Raw genomic sequence first — 24586 nt, forward strand, 5'->3', positions numbered from 1 at the left:
CGTCCAGTTGGATCTTGTGGCGTTTCTCGGCTTCACCAAAAATGCTAGCCTCCCACGCAGACGTTCTAAGGGGTTCACGCGTTCCTGCCCCACGTGGGGCAGGAACGCGTGACGAACCCCTAAGAACGTCTGCGTAGGAGGCTACAAAAATGCGTGACCACGGCTCTAAGTTTTCTGTTTCTTCTTCTTGAGAAGACTCCGTTCCTTGACTAGAGACTTCGCTTTCTTGGGAGAAATCGCTTTCTTCACTGTCTTCATCATTTCCAGCACCTTGTTGCAGGTATAAGGTATAGTTTGTGCTCGTCATCTTTGGTTTGAACCGCGCGCGTTCTGACAGGAAACTAAACTTCAGAAAGTAAGGCGTCTGTTTTATAGAAAATTGGTGAAGGCTGGGTTACTAAGCGTTCTCCGTCATAAATAAAAGAAGACCAGAAAGGCCATAACCAGGCCAAACACAGGCCTGAAAGGCCATAACCAGGTCTGAAAGGCCAAAACCACCCCAAAAGGGACAAAAGGAGACAAACGGGCCATTTCTAGTTATGTGTCTTTGTTTTTCTCATACACACGCGTGGGTGTCGCGCGTCGTCAATTTTTAATTGTCTTAAAAGCTCTCTGTGATAATTCCCGTGTTCCGTTCAGGGTTTTGAAATAGGTCGCTAATAGTTTCCGATATTCTATTTCAATATCACTATTCTACACTTTTCCGAGGGTGTTTGGGGTTCTAACAGTAAACTTGCTAGCCATGTTGTTAAGGAACTGACGGTCTGAGAATCGAAAAAAAGTTTTCCCAGCAAAGCAATTGCAAGAACGATAGCGCTTTCGAAATCTGACCGCTTTTTATTCAAAACAGACAATATAAATCTTAAGATCCAATCAGGGTGGGTATAGAGCGGGCAAGCCTGGGCATATCTATTGTTTCCTTTGTGCAAGAGTGACGCTCATTAGTAAACCTAATCCAAATTAGTATGCTGTGACGCCATTGACTAGGCACCTAATCCACCTAATGCATAGGCACCTCGACACCTCGACCTTACCTCGACACTAATGAGGCTTAATTTCCAACATAACCTACTACTTACCGAAAACAGGTCAGCTAAGATTTTCGGAAAGGAAATAAGACCTAAGGTTTTCGGGAAATGGACAAAAATGCCCTACTTATTTCGAAAAGACTCAAGTTCCCCTAGAATGACCGAACAGATAAAAACATTATAGCGCAGTGCCTTCTGAGTTCGCCATGCTGTGATACCGCTGATACCACTGGCTTTGGGGTGATTATTTGTATGCATGCATTACTTGCAGTCTGTGATGCAATTTCTTGCCACAACCCCACAATGTTAGGTAATTTTGATTTGATTTGATTTTTTTTTGTAGTGGATATGTGTATCTATTGTTTTATTAATCATTTCCGTATTCTGATAATTTTTTTTGCTCAAAAATGCGTTATTTTGGCGACAGCATGCTCGGAATTTATCCAAGCCTACTGTAGAGATCAAACAACTTCCGTTGGAATTTGAAATCATAAAAAATCGGCTTCTGTTATGACCTTCACGAACTAGTGAGTGTGTTAGTGTGATCAGAGGTTGTCACGCGGCTATGGCCGGCGTCCTTGTATCACCTTTTCTTTTCTTTTCAATTTTCACTGTGTATTTAAATTTGGGGAATACATAAAATTCCAAACATATCGAACTATAATAATTTAATAGACCTTGAAATGCTCTGTGAACACAGGGACAACATATTTAGTGTCCAGTTGGGTATACCACTATTCAAGGGTCTCCTTCTCACAAACTAGTGAGTCGTGTTGAAATTAATTCACTGACCCCGCAGAAAACCTGGCAAATATCTCAGTAACACAGCTCGATGATCCCATAAACAACAAACAATACACTTTGCTTTGAAAGATGAATGACCTAAACGCCAAAGAGTTTGGAGATTCGATTGTCTGCAACGTACTTGAACTACATATTTGCATAAAATTTATTTAATGTTGAATTCAAGAGCAGCCCAAAGCCAGCGACACTGAACGGTTCATTTCGGTGGATATCTATTCGGAATGCCTAATAGTCTCAGAAGTTCGGAGTTAGTTCTGAAGAAAATCTAAATGTTCTTTCCGAAAAATTTTACCTCAAACTTTCGTAACACCCGGCGGAAAAATACTTCCTTGCCTTTTCGAAGGGATGAATGTGTTGGTAAAATTCCCCGCCTCCTCCAGAAAAAAGTTCTGCTAGCATTTTTGTAAAGCCAACAACAGCTATTAAATTGGGGGAATATGAATGATTCTGTTCTCTAAACCTTTTTGCGACTCAATCCTTTATCTAAAGCATCCGAACAGATTAAACTTTATCAGCTCACACAAATGTCTTTAAAGTAAGGTAAAACATGAGTAGCAGTGTTTTATCGGATTTAAAACCACGAGGCGCAGCCGAGTGGTTTTAGACCCGAGAAAACACGTGCTGCGAGTTTTTTGAACGGCTTCAAAAACATTCCTGGAAAAGCGTGTTTCAAGAGAGTTCATAACAATGATGCTTTTGCGAACGTTGGAAAGTCCGAGAAAAACATTAAACACCGCATACTAATAAGGAGGAGGTTTTATCGGGTTTTAAAACCACTGCACGTGATGTTTTATCGACCATTTGCTAGGTCAATGGGCTTATGAATTATTAATAAGTTTTTGAAAGGGCTCAAAACGATCTGGGAACAGAGGACTGAGACAATATTTTAAGCATTTTGCTTAAATGTTTTCGTTGGTTTCCCTCTGCAAAGTGTTTGAATATCTCCGAGAAAAACGTTACTACCATAACTTAAAGTACATCAAGCGATTAAAACAATCAACGTAAATAACACTGAGCTAAAATTGTTGAATTATAAACTAATGACAACGGAAACTGGGATCAATTTGAAAATCTGCCAATATCAGTAATATTGTTGAAAGAAACCTATTACGGGGAATTAGCTGGTTCTCTTCAACAAAAGGATTCAGCTGATTACAGTAACTCTTCTTTATTATCTGTAAGACTTACACGAAGTCACATACCTGTCAACCCACGGAGTACAAAAATCTGGAGACTAGAAATCTGCCCTATTTGTTCCGCGGTCCCAGCAGAACCGTGTCATCAACCCTACATTTAGGGCTTCAGTGGGGGGGGGGGGGAGCTAACGAAAAATGAACAATATTAATAGACATATCTCACAAAGAGCGCGGTAGGTATTTCCCGGAGATTTGGTGCTCTACCCGGGAGACCGGGAGATTTGATGAAAAACTTGCAGACTCCCGGGAAAACCGGGAGAGTTGGCAGGTATGAAGTCAGTTCACTCTGCTTTACACTCAATTATGCGCTAAACTAGATATCACCCATTTTGATCACTGACTAGACAACCACCTGCTCAACATAAATTAAAGCTTATGTAATCCTTCTGTCATAGGCTACAAGGAACTTATTTGCATCCAAATGCCTTCGATGTCTTAACTGAGCCTAAGACATTTTCCTAGTGAAAGTTCACCGTAAAGCTTGGGTTGTCCAGTCAATACAAAACGAGGAGACCAATATATAAATTACAAAGTTCAGACTTATACAGAAACGTTTCACAAAAATATTCTGAGAAACATTAAAAGTTGCTGCTTAAATACTGTCCAAGTAGTCGATTCGTTGAAGGTGTTAGCCTTCTTCATCGAAAATGATTGGCTAAACTTTTTCGTGGTCATCAAAATCTGGAGCTCAAATTATATATTCAGTATGTGGCCGATAACAGAATTACAATAATGGGTATTTATCTTCACATTCATCTTAAACTAGTAGTATTTACCTTAAAAAACACCTTAAAGGTACAGATATCGTTATTCGGATATCTTCATTTTTAAATGAAATTCAACTGCCGTGAATTCGGTAAAAGAACTCAAGAAAATCTACTAAAAATGATTAAAAATAAGAGCAATAGTTATTTCCTGGAAAGGACCGACGAAAGGTAAAGTTGAGTGAAAACTCATCAAAGTAAGGTAAACAAGGTGTTATCATTTGTGGGAAAAACTAAATAAACATATCTTTGTGGTTGAAAATGTTTCTGCGGAAACGAGCGGCTGCTCATACCGAGTTCATGACAAGAGAATTTATACGTTAATCACACATTAAGAACAACTAGAGCCCAATTCACAACAACAAAACATGTTTAATTAAGCCAGGTTTAACAAAATGGAAATTGGTAACAGAAAGCTGAACCATTGGCTTTGACATGGAATTCAAGTAAACTTTAACTTATGCTTTCATTTGTGCCAAATCTGTAGTCGACAAAAATCCGAAAGCAGCTTTTATGCAGGAAACAATTTTAAATTGTGTTTAACTAAACAGCTTTTAAACGTGTTTAAGCCTTGGTGTGAATGGGGCATAAGTCGAACTACAAGGTGAGATTAGAAATTGATTAGTATTATCTCTAGAGAGCTGCCCAACGAAGGAAATGAGTCAACTGGTCTTTTTCTATGATATTTCCCAAAACAAAAAATAATTGGCAATAAGTCCCAACACCAAATAAAATTCTTTTAACTATTTTAGCCCAAAATAATTGCGTTGTAAATATTTTTCATCAATGACAATTTTTATCATCTAACATTATATATATTTCTAAGCTTTTCTAATCTCGATTCTAATCGTATCGACGCGACTAAAAAGGCATGGCAAAATTATGCACGACTCTATGGAAACGCTGAAAACATGTTCAATCAGGGTCATGGTTCAATTTATTGAATGGTAAAAAGTAACGCCTACAACTTTTTACTGTTTCTAATCAGAGTGCCCCGCGTATCTCGAGCCATTCGTTCAAAATTTACAGTAATACCATTGTCGGACCTATAACCAAATAATAATACATTGATCGAAAACAAAAAAAACTATATACATGGGATGATTTACAGATGCTCAAGGCAATAAATTATTTGAGATTAATTAAAATACTAACCAAGAGGAAATGAAAATATGTAACAAAGCTTAAGTATATACGCGAGGAATATAACAAACACAGAAATATATCCTAAGTTCAACGTGTAGTTGTGGCGTAGTCGTGTTTTTGTTTTAGCTTGCCGGTTAATGATTATGCCAATTTATGATAATGAATATAAGGCCAATGGAATATAATCAGCGTAAACACGGAACGGAATATTAAAACTAAAGTTTTGGTCGCCAGAGCCTGCTTGCTGTAGGGTAAATTATGACATTACGAAAAAACGCAATGCAAAGGTGAAAACAACAACGGATAACTTTATTTACTATTTTATCCGATTTGCCTTATTTCGTCGTTTATTGTTTACAATTTTCAGACCGATCTCTCTATAAAAATTTAGAATGCGCTTGGATTTCGGTGCTGCCAACCGAAGTCCGCCATGTTTGTTTTCTACTAGGACTGGAAATGCTATCCTTGTAATAAATATAAGAATTTTCACTAAATAAAAACCAACCTGAGTTTGGTTTAAAATTATGACACCATGATTCAACAATATTGGGACGTGTTCAAAATTTTTAAGATAATATATTATAAAATGCCCTTGCCTGCCTTTTAGATGCGTGACTTATGAACTTGTCACACAACAGTTGCACTTGTATCAGCTGTTTTGACGAAACAGCAACAGCGGTTTAATAGTGAACAACTTATCAAGTTGACAAACGTTAGTCAGAGTTTGTAGTAAGCTCTTGAAGAACTCTGTTTTGAAGGCGCTCAACCCTTGATCACGCATGTCAACAGAATGAGACTGCAATAAATCCATGGATGGTTACAGCGGCTAACAACATTCCTCCGTGCGTGGATTCGCGTAAGAGCGTTAAATTATTCTATTTTTTCGCGGGGTTTGTCGAGAGGTGTTCGACGGTTCCTGCCGACTTCAGACGGGAAAGGTAGGCTACTTTGTCCTTTTTTTGTTTTATTTGAAGCCGATGTGAGCACTCTGTGAAGAATGAATCTATTTATGGTGTTTTTGCTTCGTCGGTGGCGCCCAATTTTTAAAATCTTATCAGTCTTCACGCATCGTGGTCCATTGTTGATGCAAATGTGCGATGTGACAGCCATTTGTGAGGCAGTAACCCGTGTGGATTCACTTTCGCTCTCCTTTAGAACCATTGGAATGTCCGATCTACTCGTAAATGGACAATGAGATATTCGTGTTCTCCTATTTTAATGATCTAATGCTTATCTTCCTGGTAAATCCACAATGCATGCGAGTGCATGGAGACTGCCTATTTGTTTTGAAACGTTTCTCGGATCGCGGATTCACAGTGACAATTGTGTCTTCTACCGATTTTACACTTAGAGCGCTCAAAGGTCAACCAAGCTTGAAATTTTTAACATTTATTTCACGGTTTGGGTTTCCATTTTACCTATTGTATATTACTGATGATCAAGCTAGTCGCTACACTAACTGCGAAAACTTCTATTTCCCGTTTCACGTATAGCTGTTTAGAAATGCCAATTGAACACGCCAATTTGCTCCCAAGGGAGTTGAAGCAAAGGTGCTTGAAAACACGGTGGAATGTTCTGTTTGATTTAAGCTGTTATTGGGGAATTAAACATTGATAGTCATTAGACATTTGTTTCCAAGAAAGGGCATAACATAACCTAAAGTAATGATGTGAAAACAACTAAAAATGTTCCAGATTTGTGTTCTTGCTCAGTCAACAACAAGCCATTGTACTCTTGTAGTGTGCATAAATTATCATATATTATGTGGAGTGACTACCCTTGGAACTCTTTATACCACCTGTAACCAATCCTCGAGGGGTGTGAATATTGTTTGTTTACTTTATGATCGCGCCAATCACTGAAATTGCTTGGTGAGTTTCCTTTACCATTCCTTACTGCACATCTGTACACTTTGCTAACAATACAAAAAAACAAGAAATTTGTCATCAGTTAATTACACTGTAAGTAGACTAACAGCAGCCATATAGTTCTCGTAGTTTTGCTTTAAATGCTGTATTAACAACAGTAATGAATATTTTGTTTGATTTTATGGCTACTTTTACTGAAAAAGTAATTGAAGACCACACCCCTAAAAGTCAACCTAGTAAAATTCTACAATTTTCAATTTGGATATTTATTTTACTACAAGTACATTGTCTTCAAAAACTTGTACACTGTTCTTTTGCCATAAAATGCATTCAGAATAACAAGTTGCTCTTCTCCATCTGTCATTTTCTTAAAACATTCTGTGACGGATGTTTACTGTAGAAAAAGTTGAAATGGCTACATTCATTTTGCGATTGCCCTATAATGCATGGCAAAACCCTGTTAACAGATCATGTTTGGGTATGAGTTGTGCCTGTATAAAAACCCTAATTTGGTAGTTGTTTAGACAATTTTGCCATAGCTCCAATTATTGAAAAAACGATTTGGAAGGAGACGTGGCCTTGGTAAGGAAGAAAAGTTAGTTTCAGCAATAAAAATAACATTAGTGGATATACTTGTTGAGTTAGCCTTTAGAATATCTTACTCCACAACATTTGCAACAAAAGGAATAAAACACTGTTGAAGGTTGTTGTTGTTTTTTTGTAAATAATGCAAGAAAGTAGGATAGAATTACAGTAAGTTTTTGTACATTTTTGCAAATTGTGGCTACACAAGAAAATGTTGAAGGTTGAGCTGTTGTGAAGATCTATTGTGGTAAATATTTTGTGACAGTGTATGAAAGAGTGCAAGAGAAATCCATCAATCACTGTCCATAAACAAAACCATTTGAACCTCTTGTGCGTAGTTAAGTGTTGCATGGCTTTTGTCATTTAAAGAATAGGTGACTGTATCTATTGGATAACTGGTTGCCCAGCAGATAAGCTGTAAATATCCTGCACCTTAAATTAGATGATGTCATCAAGAAATAAAGCAGAAAGTCACTGTATAGAATTTTGTGAAGAACAGAGAAAGTGCTATCATTTTTCATTCCTTGAAAGAATATTCAACGAAGAAAATAGTTTAATATGCTGTTTGCCTTACTTTGTTGCCTATCATAGTCTCATTTGTTTGAATTTGTTTTTCAATCAGGGATTGCAAACTGATGAATTGTCATGATAATCATCGTTACCACCCCTATGCTCCTGCAGATGGATCTCATGAGAGGTACTTAGGTAGGGAGTGGCACCGAAGAGGTCATGCTCCTTTTCCCAGTGGGCATAGGGGAGCACGGAATGGTCGATACTCAAGTGGTCGTAGAGGAACAGGATCTCAGCGATTAGCAGGCAGAGAAGAAATGTACCACCCTCCTCCAGACCATAGATCAATCAGACCAGTCGAGAGGCATTTAGATTCAAGATATGAGAGGCCACAGCGAAGAATTTCTCCTCCATGGTACCAAGGTAGATCAATGCATTATGGCCCACCACGTCCACCCTTTGGGAACGACAGGGTCCATTATAGAGCAGCTGGATACAGCCCCCATCCCCGGGTGCACCCCAAGAGTATGAGACCAGCCAGTTCACACCCCACAGGTCTTGTATTATCCTTTAAGAAGATTGTGATGACAGGGCTGAAGAGCACACGCACAAGGACCTTCATTTCATTTGGCATTATTTTTATTTCGTTTGGTTTGAACTTTTTTTTGTTGACAATGAACCACCTCAAAAATTATCTTCGATGATTTCTTCTCCTCTTAATGTCTATCTCAACACTGAACTTTCAGTTATAGAGTTGTTGTGTTTTTAAGTTAAATTTTGATCTTAATGATAAATTATTACATGTAGCTTTGTTTGTTTGTGACAGGTAAGTATTTGTAAGAAGAAAATCAATTTAGAAAAGGAAGAATAGGTCATTCTTTTTTGCATTTTATTTTAAGTGATAATTACGAATTAGTTTGTGTTGGGATTGTGTCTCTTCGTCCCTGTCATCCTGTTGAAATTGCAAAGCATGATGGGTGTACAGTTATGGAGCTAGGAGGACAAGCCAGAGACAGCCCAGGATGTCAGTTAAAAGTAACAAGTCTGTTCTGCTTCTGTGGTAAAGGCAAAACAACAATAAAGCTCATAGTAATGTTCTCGCAGTTTATTTAATTAAAAATAAACTAACGAGTAAATGAACGTAGGTACAGTAAAATATATGTGGCATAGTAAGTATTTGTTGAATTCTCCTGACCATTATCATAAATTGTTTTAAGAAAAATTAAACTTGCGCTAACATCTGTGGCAGTTAAAATACATGTGAGTTTAAAAGTTTTCATCCTTCTCCATTTTTCCTTTAAATATGTTTTCTTTTTTATGCTAAACTATGGTATCTGTTTATTTTTTTGGGTGAATTTCTGATATTTGGGTTGTAGACAGAAGAACTAGCCATGAACTTCGTAAGACAGGGTCCAGTTCATGTTTGAAATAAAACTCAGCTTGGACGCAGTGTAAAAAAAAAAAGATGACTTCGAATTTGCCTTTAAAACTTGTTAACTGACCATATATGCGATGAAAAAAAGCATTTAAGAGGCAAAGTCCATTAGTTTTGCTGTAAAACCCTCTGTCATTCCATTTATTTGAGTTAAAAGTTGAAAATGTCAGTATGTTTTGAGTTTCTCCATAGTTCATTACAATTAACTCTTCAGTGCATGTACGTCATGTATTTCAGTGGATTGTGTCCTAAATAAAAATCGAAGATCCTGGATGTTTGGATAATTTTGCGATCTATTCAATCAAACTTTAAATTTTTAAGTACACATGACCTGCTACACATGCAAGAAAAAAGTTTCCAGCACTGGACAAAAGAAGGATATAGTTAAAATGAATTTTCTCAATTCACAAGTTATCACATAATTGGGCATATAATTCATGGTAAGGTAAGGGTGTCTATGTGGAAAGTTGGGTGACTATATGGAGGGTTAGGGTTATGTGGGTGACTATATGGTACCTCACCATGGACACTGGTAACTTGCCCAAAATTGCCCTTTTTAGAGTTGCATGCTTAGTGACCTGGCCCTTGATTGGAATAGAGGCTGGAATTGACTTTGCTTTGATACAAACCTAGGGTTTTTTGATATGTTAATGCAAACTGGTTACCATAAAAACATGACTGACACATGAAAAGCAGTGAGGTTTCTATTAAATTAAAGTCAATCCCATCCTCGCTTCCACTCAAAGGCCAGATCATGAAGTAAGCAACTGTAAAATGGGTTTTTCCCATTTTGATTAAAATAGTTACTGTAAAAATTGTCTCTTTACCCTTTCCCCTCTCCATGAACAGTCACCTCCTTTTAAGAATACTTTTGCCTTTTATAAATCTCATCATACTTTGAGTAACTCCTTTTTTGAAAAATGCCCCTTCTTCTGGCATAGATACAAATGAGAAATGTTCATTGTCTCCCAGCTCTTTAGAGTAAACTTGGTAAATGATTATGGTGTCTCATTACTACAGTCAACTCCCTTTATTACAGACACCCTCAGGACCGCGAGTCAGTGTCCTTCATAGCGAGAGTCGGTAATAGCGAGAATTTATTTCAGTCAAACGTCTGTGAATCTATTTTTTCTGGGGACTTAGCTGCTGTCCACATCATCGGGGTGTCCGCAATAGCTAGGTGTCTGCAAGGCAAGAGTTGACTGTATTTATATGGGCATTCTTATGAAGAAACTTCACTTTCTTTTTACAATGAATAATACCCTCATAAAATCACCAATTTTCCATGTAATGGTGAACACTGAACAAAAGACAGCCTGCATACCTGCACTCTGAGTTAACTGTTGGTTTATGTTAGCATTCTTTTAAAAATGTTTTTAAAAATGCTTTAGAATGATATGACTGTGATCATAGCAAACTGGTAACATCAAACCATGTACAGTTTAAAATTAATCCTGGTTAAACAGCTTTAGAAATGCAATTAAAAGTTAAACATGAGTAAACTAAATACGTTTATGGAGGTAAAATGCTCATTATATAACAACAACTCCACCCTTATCTTCCTGTTTGACGTTAAGTGATGGTGATTATTGTAATTTGTTGTGATGTATAAATAAGAAAGTATACATTGAGTAGATAGGAAGGTTTGGAAGTCAGAAGACCAGAGGTGGCTGAACACAGCTTTTGATGTCCTTTCTCATTGACTGTCATTTTCAAACCATTAATGTCTGGATGCCCAAACTGAAACTTGTCAGTTTGTAAATCATGGGTACCATTTGGCATGACCTGGTCCTAACAACACCTCCATAAATGGGACATTCTATAGGTACCTGGTGTGTAACCTTTTCAAGGAATTTAAAGTATAGGTACAACCAGTCCTTCAATGTAGCACATTCCAAATATGAACTACTTGGCTTGTTTGGTCAGTTGTGGCTTTTGAAAAGCACCAGAGTCATGTCAAGTTATTCCTGGTTGAATATTTTCTTATAATGGTCAGGGTGATTCTAAGGAATTTTCATGCTGGATTTTATAAAATTCTAACATCTAGTTTGTTAGAAATCTGCACATTTCCAAAACACGTTTGTCTGGAGATTTGCTGGGTTCTCATAAAAAGGTGAAAAATGGGCAAAAAGACTGGGTTCTCTGTTACTTCTCTGTAACAATCTAATAAACATTCTCGTAGCACGGTATATAACTGACTGTCATAACTTTAAAAAGACAAAATAGCAGCTTACAATCCCTAATGAACAAATTGTAATAATTGCTATGAAATGATCAGAACACAATTAGTTTTTCTTAAATTATCCTTGTGTGTGCAGTACCTTATGTCAGAAATGAAAACTGAAGGAACATACAAACTGTGTTCGGCCACCATATTAATATTATTATAATGTGTCAGTGAAGAGGAAATTAATGATTATTGTGTATCAGTTGTCTTCAGCTTGCCTGACGATAGATTTTTTTTTTTCACCACTAAAAGGCAATTTTATCACTTTTTGTAGGTCAAGTTAATATTTCAGTTGCAACATCACCACCACCAGCAATTCCTATGGGAAGTCCACACTATAGTAACAACATGACAGCAAAAGCGACAGATCCTTCGTGTTCATCTGAAAAGACAAATGCTAGTTTATTACAAAAGCAAACACACTCTACCTCGACAGGTGTTTGTGAGCCTTTATCATTGGACAAGCAACAAGCAAGTTTGGATAGCAAAAACCCCTCTATTGCTAAAGTAGAACCTTTCAGTCACCAGCCATTAGCAAGCTGTGCAAAATCTTCCTCGAGTGTATGTACCCCTTCATTGGCAGGTAAAATCTCCACTGATACAAACGTTCAAATCAAAGCTGAAGATCAGATGGTCTCACTGTGTAATTCACTGCCAACTGATCTTATAACGAGACTTAACAGCTCTGAAGGAAGTTCTCCAGGTCATCAGTGCCATGCTGCACAGGATGGCCTTATGACTATTTATGCAGCTAATGGAGGTGGTGAACTGCGACCCATTATTACGACAATTTGTAGTTGCCAGCTACGCCAACGAGCTTTAAAATATGTCGACAAAGGAAAAACAAAAGATGACTCTATAGTTCTAGACTCTGATGATGAAGAAGAGAAGAAAGACATTGTTCCCGTTGACAGTATAACCAATCAAGGTATTTTCTAGAGAGTGCAAAGTGTTTAATTACTTTGTTATTTATTTCAGGTAATACTCTAAAATAATATATTTCACATGGGTTGCCATTATGATATTTTTTGCATTTATCTTGTAAAGGATAAATGAAACCAATCAAAAGTAAAAATTTAGAACGGTGAAAATACATTTGAGCCGTAACATATATATAATTTTGAAGAGGTCACTACGATTGAAGTGACAAGATGAAGTTAAGTGCTAATTTTTAATCTGATCAAGACTTTTATGTGTGAGTGGTTTTTATATTATGTTTTTACATAATATTAGGGCTCCCAATGGGTGGTTCTTTCCGAATAATTATTATTTATCTAGAAGGCCCAAATAATGTTGAACTTTGGGATTTGGTGAGAGCCTAGAGTCATGTGTCGAATACCTCAAACTTAAGTTCCTAACATGGAAAATAAGGGGGTTAGTTTCTAAAGAAACTGGTGCTGTGTTGAAGGTTGGTTTTATCAACAGAGTTGATAAGTAATTTTTAAGAAGATCACGACATTCTTTTATTTTGTAAGACATGTTTCGATGTTACAAACATCATCGTCAGTTACAGAATATTTGAAAAACCGTTAGGACTATATAACAACTAAGCAAAACATGCATAAATAATTATGATTAAGTGACAAAAATAGAGAACATATTTGAGTGAGTTGATAAGGTTATTTGGTCGCCATATTATGGAGATTCGAGTGCTGACGTTTTGAACATTAGCCCTTCATCATTGCTCTGATGAAGGCTAAATACTTGAAATGTCAACTCTCTTTATGGTGGCCAAATTACGTTATCAACTCAGTTGATAAAACCAATGCCTCTTTTTTTTGGAGGATTAAAAAATATTTTTATTCATTTGGAAAGCAGGAGTCTGTTGCTCAAAATTCCTGCAAAGTTTCTGGGCATAAGCAGCAGTTTTCCACTAAATCCATTTTGTATTGATTGGATGTAGATATTCTTGCAAACTAGCCCGATGAGTTTTGTAATCTTATAAGGTTTTCAGTGTTTTAATAGCCTTCATAAACAGAATTTCTTCTGGTATTGAATATTGTGCATGTAAAATAGTTTTTTCAGGGCCATGATATTTTCTAGAGTTCTTAGCTATGCATACTGGCATTCCGTTCCCTGAGAACTAAAGGGTACATTTGTAACAAAGAAAACTCAGTTTAGTTGGCACAAACACCCCTTTAAAAGACACTTTGGATGCCCCTTTGTACTCCTCGGGGCCCGATTGTTTCAAAGCCGATTAACTCTATAATCCCCAAGTTTTTTAATTTTCTCATTAAAAATGTCTTAAAAAGTAAATTTTTAGCTAACCAGGTACCAAAAAGTCTTCAATATTAGTGAAAACGGAGGAACAATCAGGCTTTGAACAACTGGGCCCCGGAGTATTGTACTGGCTTATCATCCTTATAAAGCAGTACATCTTTGAAACACATTATTTTGTTGCACAATTATAGGAACATTTAATTTTGTTGTTTATCCGTAGCCTATCATAATAAAAGGTGAACAAATCTAACAAGACAATGAACATGCACACCCAGCGTACCTTTTTTGGTTTAGACTGAAATAGTGGGTAAAATGAGCTTCATATAAAGTAGCATTTGCAGTAATTTTTTTTTGATAATTCTCACTATTGTTCCCAACTATGAATTTCACTAAACTAAAGCTTTTTTTATTGTTTGATGCAGAACAAACACTGCAAAGCTCCGCCACTGTTAAGGATAAAACAACTGCTGTAGGTGAATCTGTAAGTCCAGACCTAAACTTTTGCCATACAGTATTCCTTCTTATTTAATCATCCTAATACCAGACTACTAGTAAGTGATTGGTTAAAGCAGCCATTCACTGGTACTTCACAATTGTTGCTGCCTACTTAGAAAATTGCTTGGAGCCATTTATACCATCCACTGACATTCCATGTTAATTAAATAATTATTTGTTCTATCTTCGTTCTTTTTCAGAGTTGCCAAGAAACACCAAGAAAAAGTATGAACATCTGTGAATTGCATTTGATGTTACGGGGCAAAAATAGTGACCTGCTTTGAATGAAACTAGTGCCATCACCAGGTCCCACGAGCCTTATATCAGCCCCCCGGTTACAATACTTGATAAAACATTAAGTTATAAACATTACATGTACTATGGAATTAATAGAGGACATTTTGCCAGGTTCAGTAGTTTTTAAAGATGCAATTTTAAGTTTTGATTTAATACTAATTAATTACAGATTTACAAATAATTCTCAGTTGATGAGAGGCTTTGAAAATCATGGATTAATGCATTGGAGTTGGGTTAACAGCAGATTTCTGACACATTGATCAATCAAACAGACAGTGGCATATTAGTGTCTTGCTTCATATTTAGACGTTCTGCCTAAAGGAATTGTTACAGTATGTTTTTTTTTTCGTATTTGGCAGGAGCAAAAATGAGCATAGAAAAAACCCCAGAAAAGAGGTAAGTACTAAGAAATCCAAAAATATTTGAAGCAAGCAAATTTGCTTATAATTCAATTTTGTACTTTTTCTGGTTGTAAGTGAATTTCTGACATTGCCATTTTTGGCAGAGTAATTTGTTGGTCACTGCAAGTCAGAGTTTTTTTTTTTTGAAGAAAACAAAATGTTAGTTGCTTCTAGGTGTGGCAACATAACAAAAAGAAAAAAAGAATATGACCTAGTTTCGTAACAAACACATATTTTGTCTCCGAAAAGTTTTGAATTTTGATTTAAATTTTGAGTTTGGCACTCTATGAATTATTTTGTAAGTGTAGTTTTAATTAAACTTCTCACTCATTCATAATTTATGAAGTTAAAAAAGGGAAATCACAACTGTAAAGGTGGTTTGCAAATGTGGTCTTAATCATCATATTTTTGTGAACTTTTGCTTTTGTGATTTGAGAAGCAATATCGATCCATAAAAAGAGTGTCATCCTATTTCCAATTTTTTGCTGTGCCTCATTTTTCGACCCACTGTAGGTGTTTGGAAGTCAGATGAAACTCTTATTTCCTTTTGTTTGTCATAAAAACTATTACCTCAAATGTTCGATCACAAAGCACATCATTTTTGTTACCTTTTTGGTGACAAATCCATGTTTAAATGCACCCAGCAGTAATATTTTCCAGTAGGGCGATGTGGTAGACCTAATCCCGCCACAGTGTTTTAAGTGATTGAATTTTTTTTTCTGTCATTAAAAGATTCTTTCTAGGCAATAATGCTGCAGACTCTGCAACAGCCATCCTGGAAACAGATAGTTCAAGTAGCATGACATGTTCAGAGTCAGAGGCAGAAACCGTTTCAAGGATTGTGGATGGGTTGCGGCAGAATCTTGGTGAAGGATGCAGTAGTTCTACATCATCAGACTCATTGTCGTCATTGTCATCGGCAAATATAATAGGTATTTTTGAGTGAAAACATTTCCTTATAGCTTCCACCATTTTTCACCAGACATCTTGCAGGCATGCCTCCTTAAATAATTCTAAAATCTTTTTTTCAAGGAATTATTCAAAAACTGGTTGTCCAATAGATTTTGATCAGAATGTTCTTTTATTTATTATATCCATGGATTGCAATTCATTTGGTGCTGTTCACTTTTCTTGAATTTACAGAGGATGCCCCACTTTTGGCAAATCCCCAGATTCTTCAGCGAATATTGGATGAATACAATGAACCAGGCAGGTAAGTTCTTAGGAAAACATACATGTATGCAGGGTACTTTTTGAAGACATGCAAAAAATAAATAAAGCAACAAATTATGTAATAAAATGTAATGTGTAACAAGCAAATGAATTTCCTTCCTTCCTTCCTTATCATGTGCAAAAACAACAGGGATAAAAAAAATGCAACACGTACTGTATATACTGTCCAAAAAGAATGATTCTATCCAATTTGAGGTGTTCAACAAACACAGTGAGTCAGTGGAAAGCTTAATGGCTGGGCAGTCCCCAAAATTAATGATACCGTGCCAAGTACACTGCGCTTGCAAATGGGTAAACCAAGTTATTTTTGGTAGCATTTATATGCAGTGGTTGTTATTTTTTTTTTACTTTTCAGACCATTTAAGAAGTTCAAAGTATCTCCCAGGAATTTGTATGCAGCGGCTAAAGAGTGCAATATTCACAAGGTTCTTGCAGTACTAGGTAAGTTGCATTTGGCTACATGGTCAAATAATTCTGAGGCTGGTGGAAGGAACTTTCAAATCTTTCATTAAAGGGACAAATGAAGTGATGAACATGGTACATGTACTGAAATAAAATTTCATGAGCAAATTTTGCTCTTCTACAACATCCTTTCCAAAGAACTTTAAAAAAATTGACGTCCGGGTGAACAACATTCCGGCATCTACTCACTGACTTGGCATAACATTATTAATTGTCAGTCGTATTATGTACAATTCAACAAGGTTAAAATTGTAAATTTGTTTATTCATTATTGATGTTTATATAAAACATTTTGCAAACTTAGAATCTCTATTTAATCGTTTGAAGAATGTTAGGTGGGGAAAAAAAACAAAAACAAAAAATTCAGAATTGATGCCACAACTTGGTTGTTGTTTTGGCATTTCACCCATGTGGTTGTGAAAAACAATAAAAAAAAAAGGTATCAAAGTTAACACATATCGTTTCACAATTGAAGAGCCCCTAATTTTTCCAAAATTGCTCTACTTTGAGCTACATGTACAGACTTGTTATCATACCAGAACTTTTGTTTGGCTTTGAACAGAGAAGAAAAGAATCATTAATTTTCAAGCAACAGTTTAGTTTGTTCAGTTTTTAGGCTACTGTCATAAGCTTATTAGGCTAATTTGAGCCCTTAAATCAGAACATAAATGTGCAACTACATGTACATTTTTGACACAATAAGCCGTCTGTATGCCAAATTAGAGTAATTTAAATAAATTTGTTTCCCAAGAACAAATCGTCACTTGTGCCTATTTTCCACCAGTGCCCTAAAAAAAAGAGTGTTTAAGATTGCATTTGATTGACCGTGTTCCGCAATAGCTGTTAGATTTTTTTTAAAAGGAAATTTGGGAAGACATTATTTTCTGCAAACTTTCGCAGACACGTGATAATTTAAGAGCGATTTTGTACTCCAGTAACTCTAAAAACCTCTTATGAGGGATTTCTCGCCATCATTATATGTAATAATAATAATAATAATAATAATAATAATAATAATAATAATAATAATAATAATAATAATAATAATAATAATAATAATAATCCATTTATATAGCGCCTTTTCTACAAAATTCAAACGCGTTGTTTACAAAAATTAGATAGAACTAAAAAAAGTAGAAATGATCCCAAGAAATTTGCATTAAAACTAGACGCTAACTACATGTAACTATATGTATTTCTATTCTGGAATTGGGCCAGTCAAACACACTCGAAGTTGGCTTTGCCTGTTACTGGTATTCATGTTTGTGCCTCTTCCATATGCTGTCTTTTCTTTAGCTGGAGGATGCGATCCAAATCTCCAAGTTGTTCAAGCAAAGGGCAAGACAGCTATGCATGCCGCAGCTGGTGGGGGATATGTCGATATCATAGCCTGTCTGAGACTGGTAAAACTACATTAATAACAAAGCAACACACAGCTAGAGTAAAGTAGTCAAAGAAAGATGTGATGGAGAAATGTTTCAAAAATTTGTGACTTGGTCCTTAAAACTACAAAGCAGACACCCAGCTATAATAAAGTAGTCAACTTATGTCACAAGGAAATTTTCAGATGTTTGTGACTTGAAACTTTATGTAAAAATGTCATTCTTAATACAAAACAAACAAACAAACAAACAAAAAACAAAACAAAAAACAAACGAAAAAAAAAAAAACCAATTGAGAGGGAGATTGTAAATTGTAAATTTTAACATGTTAATCCTAATCCTATTTTGTTTGGTTTTGTATGTGAATTTCTTTTAATTCTACTCGGAGACGCAAGCTATCAGTTACTCCCAAAATTCGAGTAAAAATGGATGGACGGATGAATGGATATGATGGGATGGGATAGATCTATCTTATTGTATTTATCACCAATTTGTTCTGAAGAAACCAGTGCTCAGAAATGTGGAATTTAATAATAATAACAATCTTTATACAGGGAGCCCATATCACGAAAGTGATATTCAGTGGGGCCCTGTAGATTGAGAAGATGAAAAAAAAAAACTACGTTATGGCGTAATTGGCTGTTTCTGTCTGGTTTAATTGTCTGTTTTTGGAAAAAAAAATATCAGATGGTTGAGTTTTTTTTCCTTGGATTATGGTCAATTGAGTTTAATGTGGATAAATGTTGGGTTGCATCGAGCTAGATCACTAAGTGGCTGAAGCATACCTACTATGCTTGGTTAACTCCTAGGCTGGATGTGACTTGAACCTTGTGGACTATGACAACAGAACACCAGTTGTAAGTACTTATTAATGTACCGACATATTTTACCCCAATTTCTCAAATTCTGATAATGCTTATCCAAGGCTACGTTCACATGGTACCGGACGAATTTTCGACCGGTTTAAAAATTTGACCGGACATTTTTTTCGTACGGAACCGTTCGATATTTTCGCTTGTTCACGGCTCTGACAAATCAGGATGAATTTTAACTTTTGTTAGTTGTTTTAACATCTGCCCATGCGCAGAGCACTACTTTACCAAATACAAAATGGCGTCGAGGAAAAGAAAGGCCAGCGATGGTTGTTATTAACAAAATTGTCCCACCAGAGAGAGGTTTTCGCCGGTCTCACCAAGTGTTTTCTTTCTTTCTTTTTTTCTTACGGATAGATGTACGACTTTTTTGAAGTAAAAGGACGCCAACACAACCTCGCCTTCGCGTTTGGAAAGCTTCGCAGTTCATAGCCATTTACAAGATGACATTTGCATTAAGACCGTAGTATTGCCAAGCGAAGCGAGGAATAAAACGACACTTTCCATGTTCGCAATCTAGAGTTTCTTCCTCTCTTCTTCCAGCTGAGATACCACGCATCCATGCAACCACGCCTTTGCCGTACAAAAATTTAGACCGTCAAGGTGTTCACACCGCGCCGTCACATTTTCGACCGTATCGGCTAAAAGTTCGTCCTTGAATTTGGAGATTTTTGAACGGCTAGGCGTCTTAATTTTCGTACGATTAGCGTGGTTCCGTGTGAACGTAACACCTAATCGCACGGATTTTCAACTGGGCGAAAATTCGTCCGGTACCGACAAAATGTCAGCGTCCAGAATTTGAAGAATTCCATACTTCTCTTCTGCCTCAAAGCTTGCTTTAAGTAACGAAAAGAATAAAAATATTTATTATATATTGGTCAATTTTGCGGGGCATATTTCACTTTACGGCCCGCTAAATTTGGATCTTTCCTTACTCGCGCGCCCGATTGATCTCAGAGATATAATAAATAAGCTCGTTTTGTCGGTCCGTACTGTAAGTTACGGATCCTCGTTTTTTCGCGTTGATTTATGGCCCAAGCGCGAAATCAACGGAAAAAACTCGGTCCGTAACTTAAAAGTACGGACCTTGAACTCGGTTAGTAAGAGGTATTTCTTTTGCTTCACATTTTTAAATGTAATGATAAACTCTTATTTAGTAACCGTGTTTTATAGTTTTTTTTTCTCAGAGTTGAGTTTGAGTACTCTTAGTTTAAGGTTAAGAAACTAATTTTCCTCCATATTTATTCATTTTTTGTTTTTAGTTTGATGCGGTGAAGAATCACAAATTCAAGGCTGTAGAATACCTCATTGAATGTGGGGCAAATCTTGGAATGAGGGTACAATGCAATGCTTTTGATTTCATTCCTTGCTTGACTTTTTAGATAGACTGCGAGCAGTCGTACTTTTTTCCTCAGCTCACGCGCGCAAAGTGACGGCAAAATTATGCAAATTAGAATAATGAACGAGGAGGGATTACTTCCTTCCCTGCGCCCCCGCGTTTCTCGCGGCTTCCTTCCTCGCTAGATCCATCGCGCCGCGCTTCAGAACTTAGGAGAAGAAAGAGACTGCTTGCAGTCTACTTTTGGCAGTAAAATTCTTAGAAATGCTAAGGAATTTTTTCTTTTACATTTAGCTGTTTTCAAAAGAAACAACGTATGCCAAAAGTACTATCAGTATGAAGTGTTCCTTTTAATCATCGTTTTCTCTTCTTGTCTTTTGTTGGCCGTAACCTCCAATTACACCTGTATGAATGGTAGTCATTTCTGCTCGTTTTCAGAAGTATTAGCTTTCAACTCAGTTTATTTTTCTTACCATAATTCCGCCATTGAAGGAATCTGTTTGAACACTATATAGCAGCATTGTGATAGGCCGTACTTCAATGGAACGTAAGTCTACATGTCTGTGTTTTTCCACTTGCAGGACACCAAAGGAATGACCTGCTTCCATGTGGCTGTTCGCCAAGGGCACACAGATCTTATCAAACTTTTGCTTAAAACGGGACAGTTTGACATCAATGAAAAGGTAAAAGATTCTGTTCAACAAGAACTGTTCACAAATACATGCATTTGTCATTCTATGTGTTTTTTGAGTAAATATCATCTTCAAAACAAAGATGTGTAAAATAAAATACAGCATATGAAGCTTACTTGATCTAACAATAAGTTCGAAGCCGTCTGAATGTAAAGGATTCAGTTTCATTGTAAACTACATGGATGCTAGTATGTGCCGCTGTGAAGGGTATGATTTTCAAGCGGTTTAGCCTGGGATAAGGTATGAAAGTCAGAGAGTTTTGGTCTAGAACAGGGAATCATTTACCTGTAGATTTATCAGTGGTATGGGGAATCTAATCTAGAATAAGAATTGAGTTTGAAGCAAGTCTGGGATATGGTTGAGGTTTTTGTTGTCTTGTGTAGAATAGGATTACAAAATGCAGTCGAGCGGGCTCATTTTCCCGAACAGCGGCTGGTAGTCGAGCCTTGTATGGGTTAAGGGTTTCAGAGTCCCAGAGCCTCACCCCCACCCAAAAATAAAGATGGTGTCCCCTCCCCCTCGGGGTCAGGATTACAGTTGCAGCTGGATAGAATTCAATTTAATGAGAAAACGTTGTAAATCAACGGAACAAAGTAGAAATAGATCTGTTGTAAGTATTGTCAGAAAGTATGTGAAAGGAACTTGTGCAGTAAAATTAAGTCTGTTTTACATGCCACAATCGCGGAGTTCCACGGCACTATACTGCTATAGCTAAAGCTGTTTTAAGAAAGGTGGTGGAAGTCAACGGAATGGCAAGGTTTGCCATGGAATTGTTCACAGCAATAGAGTAACTTTGGAACCAAAACCAAAGTAGTCACCGCTCTAAAGGCGCTTTTACACAAGGGAATTTTTCTGAACCTTGCAATGCAGTTCTGACGAAGACAGTGCATGGCCAGTTGCAGAAAACATGTTACGCCGTTCAACGTATCTCACAACGTTGTGAAAAGTATAAGACTAATCTTCTTTTCCTACAACTCACAACGCAATATTTCTTTTTGCGGAAAGTTCCTGGGGAGGGGGGGGGGGAAATTGTTGCACACGCAATTTCTTTCTCAACTTCCTCGCAACGGCAAGCAAATGGCAGAAAGCGCGGGAAAACGCGTGCAAGCGAGGCACGCTTGCTTGGGTTTAACATCTGATTGGTTGAGAAAGTGGTACTAGTTTTGGAACCTATCAGTGAGCGTAGTAATTCACTCAAGACTTAAGCAAGCGCGAAATTACTTTTTTTGTTACTTAATTGACAACCGCTCAACGTTTATACAGTGGCTAATACATTTGGAACTTAAAGCTTTGAAAATATAGGATATAGATCCAAAGGTCTATTTGTCTTTATTGCTCCCGCACCAAAGGCAAAGGCAACACGTTGAGCTTGGTGGCATTTTCAAAGATGTTTGTTTTGCATTCTGGGCTTATTAAATTGTCTCCATTGCAGGATCAGGGTGGATGGACTCCAATAATGTGGGCAGCAGAAGATAAGCAGTTTGATGCCACTCAGCTGTTGATTGAACAGGGAGCAAATGTTCACATTAGGGACTTGGTACAATTGACTTATAATTTAGTTCATATCGGTTTCCCCCCAACTGTATTTCTCAACCCAAGGGAGCATCAGACACGGTGTCTGCAAATATTAGGGACTTTTAGCAACCACGACGGCAACACCAACGAAAACGTCACTTGAAAATGTAAGTTCGCGTTACTTGCACTACTTTGCGATTATTCCAATTTGTTCAACTTGCACAATGTGGCCGAACTTTCCAGTAACAGAATTGGTAGGAACGGTGTTCAAGTCGATACAGAAAAACCTTAAATTTAGTCATTGCACGTTGTTGTTTGGCCGAGTACGGCGCAGAAATGTACCAAAATTTATAACGCACGTGGAGGACATTGTTTTGCTAATTAAATGCTGCTGTTTTATGACGTTCTCGTTTCCGCCGTCGTCGTTTGTGCTTTAACTCCTTAATGTCAACTCGCGTACAAAGTTAGCGGTGGTCAAATTACCAAGGACTACCGATCAAAAAGGCTAGAACTTCTATGTTAAAGCTGATGACGTGTACGGGTGATATAGTTTGACATTTGTGAAACGTTGCAATTAACGTTACTTCAGAGCCTGGAAATCAAAAGGTTAACAGTGACAAATCACAGTAGCACAACGGTCAAAAAACCAAATGAATCAATCGGAATCAAAAGCAAATAGATACAGGGCCCCTCAGGATAACAGCCCCGTAGCTGATTGGGCCACCCTGTCTAAATAAAGTTCATTTACCTACTTACTTACTATCTGGCGCCATCCGCAGAACAACGCGCGTGGACAAACTAGTAAACAAAAATGAATTACCAAAGTGATCTCATTAATGTTTTTGGTATTTAGGAGCTGAATGTTCCTCTCCACTGGGCAGCATATTCTGGCAATCTTGAAGTGTGCCAACTTCTGCTTGATGAACACACGCATATAAATACTGTCAACATACACTTGGAGACACCACTGTAAGTGCTCTGGTATTTGACACCATAAACGTGAAAATGTACACTAAAGGCTCCAATATAGCAAATCATGCTTGGTCCAAGAACCACCAGATTGACTTTGGCAAAGTCAATCTGGATAATGCGTAAATTATCGCCATCTCTTAAGGTCTTAAGAGACTCTCGAGTCCTGGCATACTGAGAAAACTCTTGACGCTTACAACAACTCATGCCCGCTCCCCAATCAGTATCGCATTCTTTTAAGCAAAACGTTAATTTTCACACATCTGAGATTTCTACTTTACTTCTTCATTCTTTCGCATTCATTATTTTTCTACTTTGTAATTATTCATTCTGCGTACAGATTCATTTTATTTTAACCGTTGAAGACATCAGGACGGTTGTCGAAAGCTTATAGACTTTTAAACTTTTAACCAGGGAACGCTTTATCATTACTTCTAGTTTTGCTGTTGCAAATTCAATGGAATTTTCTCTGCTGTATGGGTTTCATGCCACTTTTGAGTCTGTCAGTTTTTTGCCCAACTGTGATGGGCTCGATCCAGTTTTGAAGTTTGTCTTTAGTGGACACTAAATTGTTTCTGACAGTTATTCATTGTCTCTGTTGACAGACACATCGCCGCAAGGGAAGAACACTATCAATGTGTCCAGTAAGTTTCTTTTTTAGTCCACGTTTTATGATTCTTTTTGTAGGGATTAAGCAGAGACGTTGACGACGCCAACGAAAACGGGACTTAAACATTACATTCGCCTTTTCTGAATAAATTCTCGATAACTCATTTAGTTCGTGTAATGTGGCCGAACTATCCGGGAGCTAACGTCGTAAGGCGTAGCCTTAAAGTTCAGAAAGAGAAAGGAAAATTAATCATCATGCGTTCACGTTCTCCATAAGACGTTGGATGTGATCATTTCACGTCGCTGTTTTGCAGAGGACGACAAAGAAATGTGCCAAAGTTTATAACGCACGGGCAGAGCCAGTACTTTGCTAATTATTAAAACAATTGTCTTTTGACGATCTCGTTGGAGTCGTCGTCGTCGTTGCTTGAGGTCCCTTATACTTTGCTTGGAAGAACCAAAAGTGTAAATTGACCCTATCAGACACAGATGATCGTCAAATGGTCTTTCTATTAAATTAGGAAACATGGAGCTCGC

The 24586-nt window shown here is 37.1% G+C and overlaps 1 protein-coding gene across 4 annotated transcripts in view; it reads left to right on the forward strand.

Annotated features, from left to right (window-relative positions):
- Positions 1 to 24586, forward strand: part of LOC146486905 (histone-lysine N-methyltransferase EHMT2-like) — a 47734-nt gene that overhangs the window by 12197 nt on the left and 10951 nt on the right. For 2 of the 4 annotated variants that reach the window (XM_085090407.1, XM_085090430.1), the window contains exons 1-16: positions 5767 to 5876; positions 8014 to 8456; positions 11838 to 12491; positions 14206 to 14264; positions 14479 to 14503; positions 14935 to 14971; positions 15709 to 15908; positions 16120 to 16189; positions 16565 to 16650; positions 17968 to 18074; positions 18863 to 18910; positions 20188 to 20262; positions 20846 to 20947; positions 22389 to 22493; positions 23325 to 23440; positions 24046 to 24084. In XM_085090407.1, the coding sequence (XP_084946533.1) occupies positions 8027 to 8456; positions 11838 to 12491; positions 14206 to 14264; positions 14479 to 14503; positions 14935 to 14971; positions 15709 to 15908; positions 16120 to 16189; positions 16565 to 16650; positions 17968 to 18074; positions 18863 to 18910; positions 20188 to 20262; positions 20846 to 20947; positions 22389 to 22493; positions 23325 to 23440; positions 24046 to 24084 (2153 nt within the window). In that variant the 5' untranslated portion in view covers positions 5767 to 5876; positions 8014 to 8026. Of the gene's footprint in view, positions 1 to 5766; positions 5877 to 8013; positions 8457 to 11837; positions 12492 to 14205; positions 14265 to 14478; positions 14504 to 14934; positions 14972 to 15708; positions 15909 to 16119; positions 16190 to 16564; positions 16651 to 17967; positions 18075 to 18862; positions 18911 to 20187; positions 20263 to 20845; positions 20948 to 22388; positions 22494 to 23324; positions 23441 to 24045; positions 24085 to 24586 lie in introns of those variants that run through there. The other 2 variants (XM_085090415.1, XM_085090423.1) reach the window with 2 other exon arrangements.

The sequence above is a fragment of the Pavona decussata genome, unplaced genomic scaffold (genome assembly GCF_977016875.1).
Source record: "Pavona decussata unplaced genomic scaffold, jaPavDecu1.1 SCAFFOLD_19, whole genome shotgun sequence".
Classification (NCBI taxonomy): domain Eukaryota; kingdom Metazoa; phylum Cnidaria; class Anthozoa; order Scleractinia; family Agariciidae; genus Pavona; species Pavona decussata.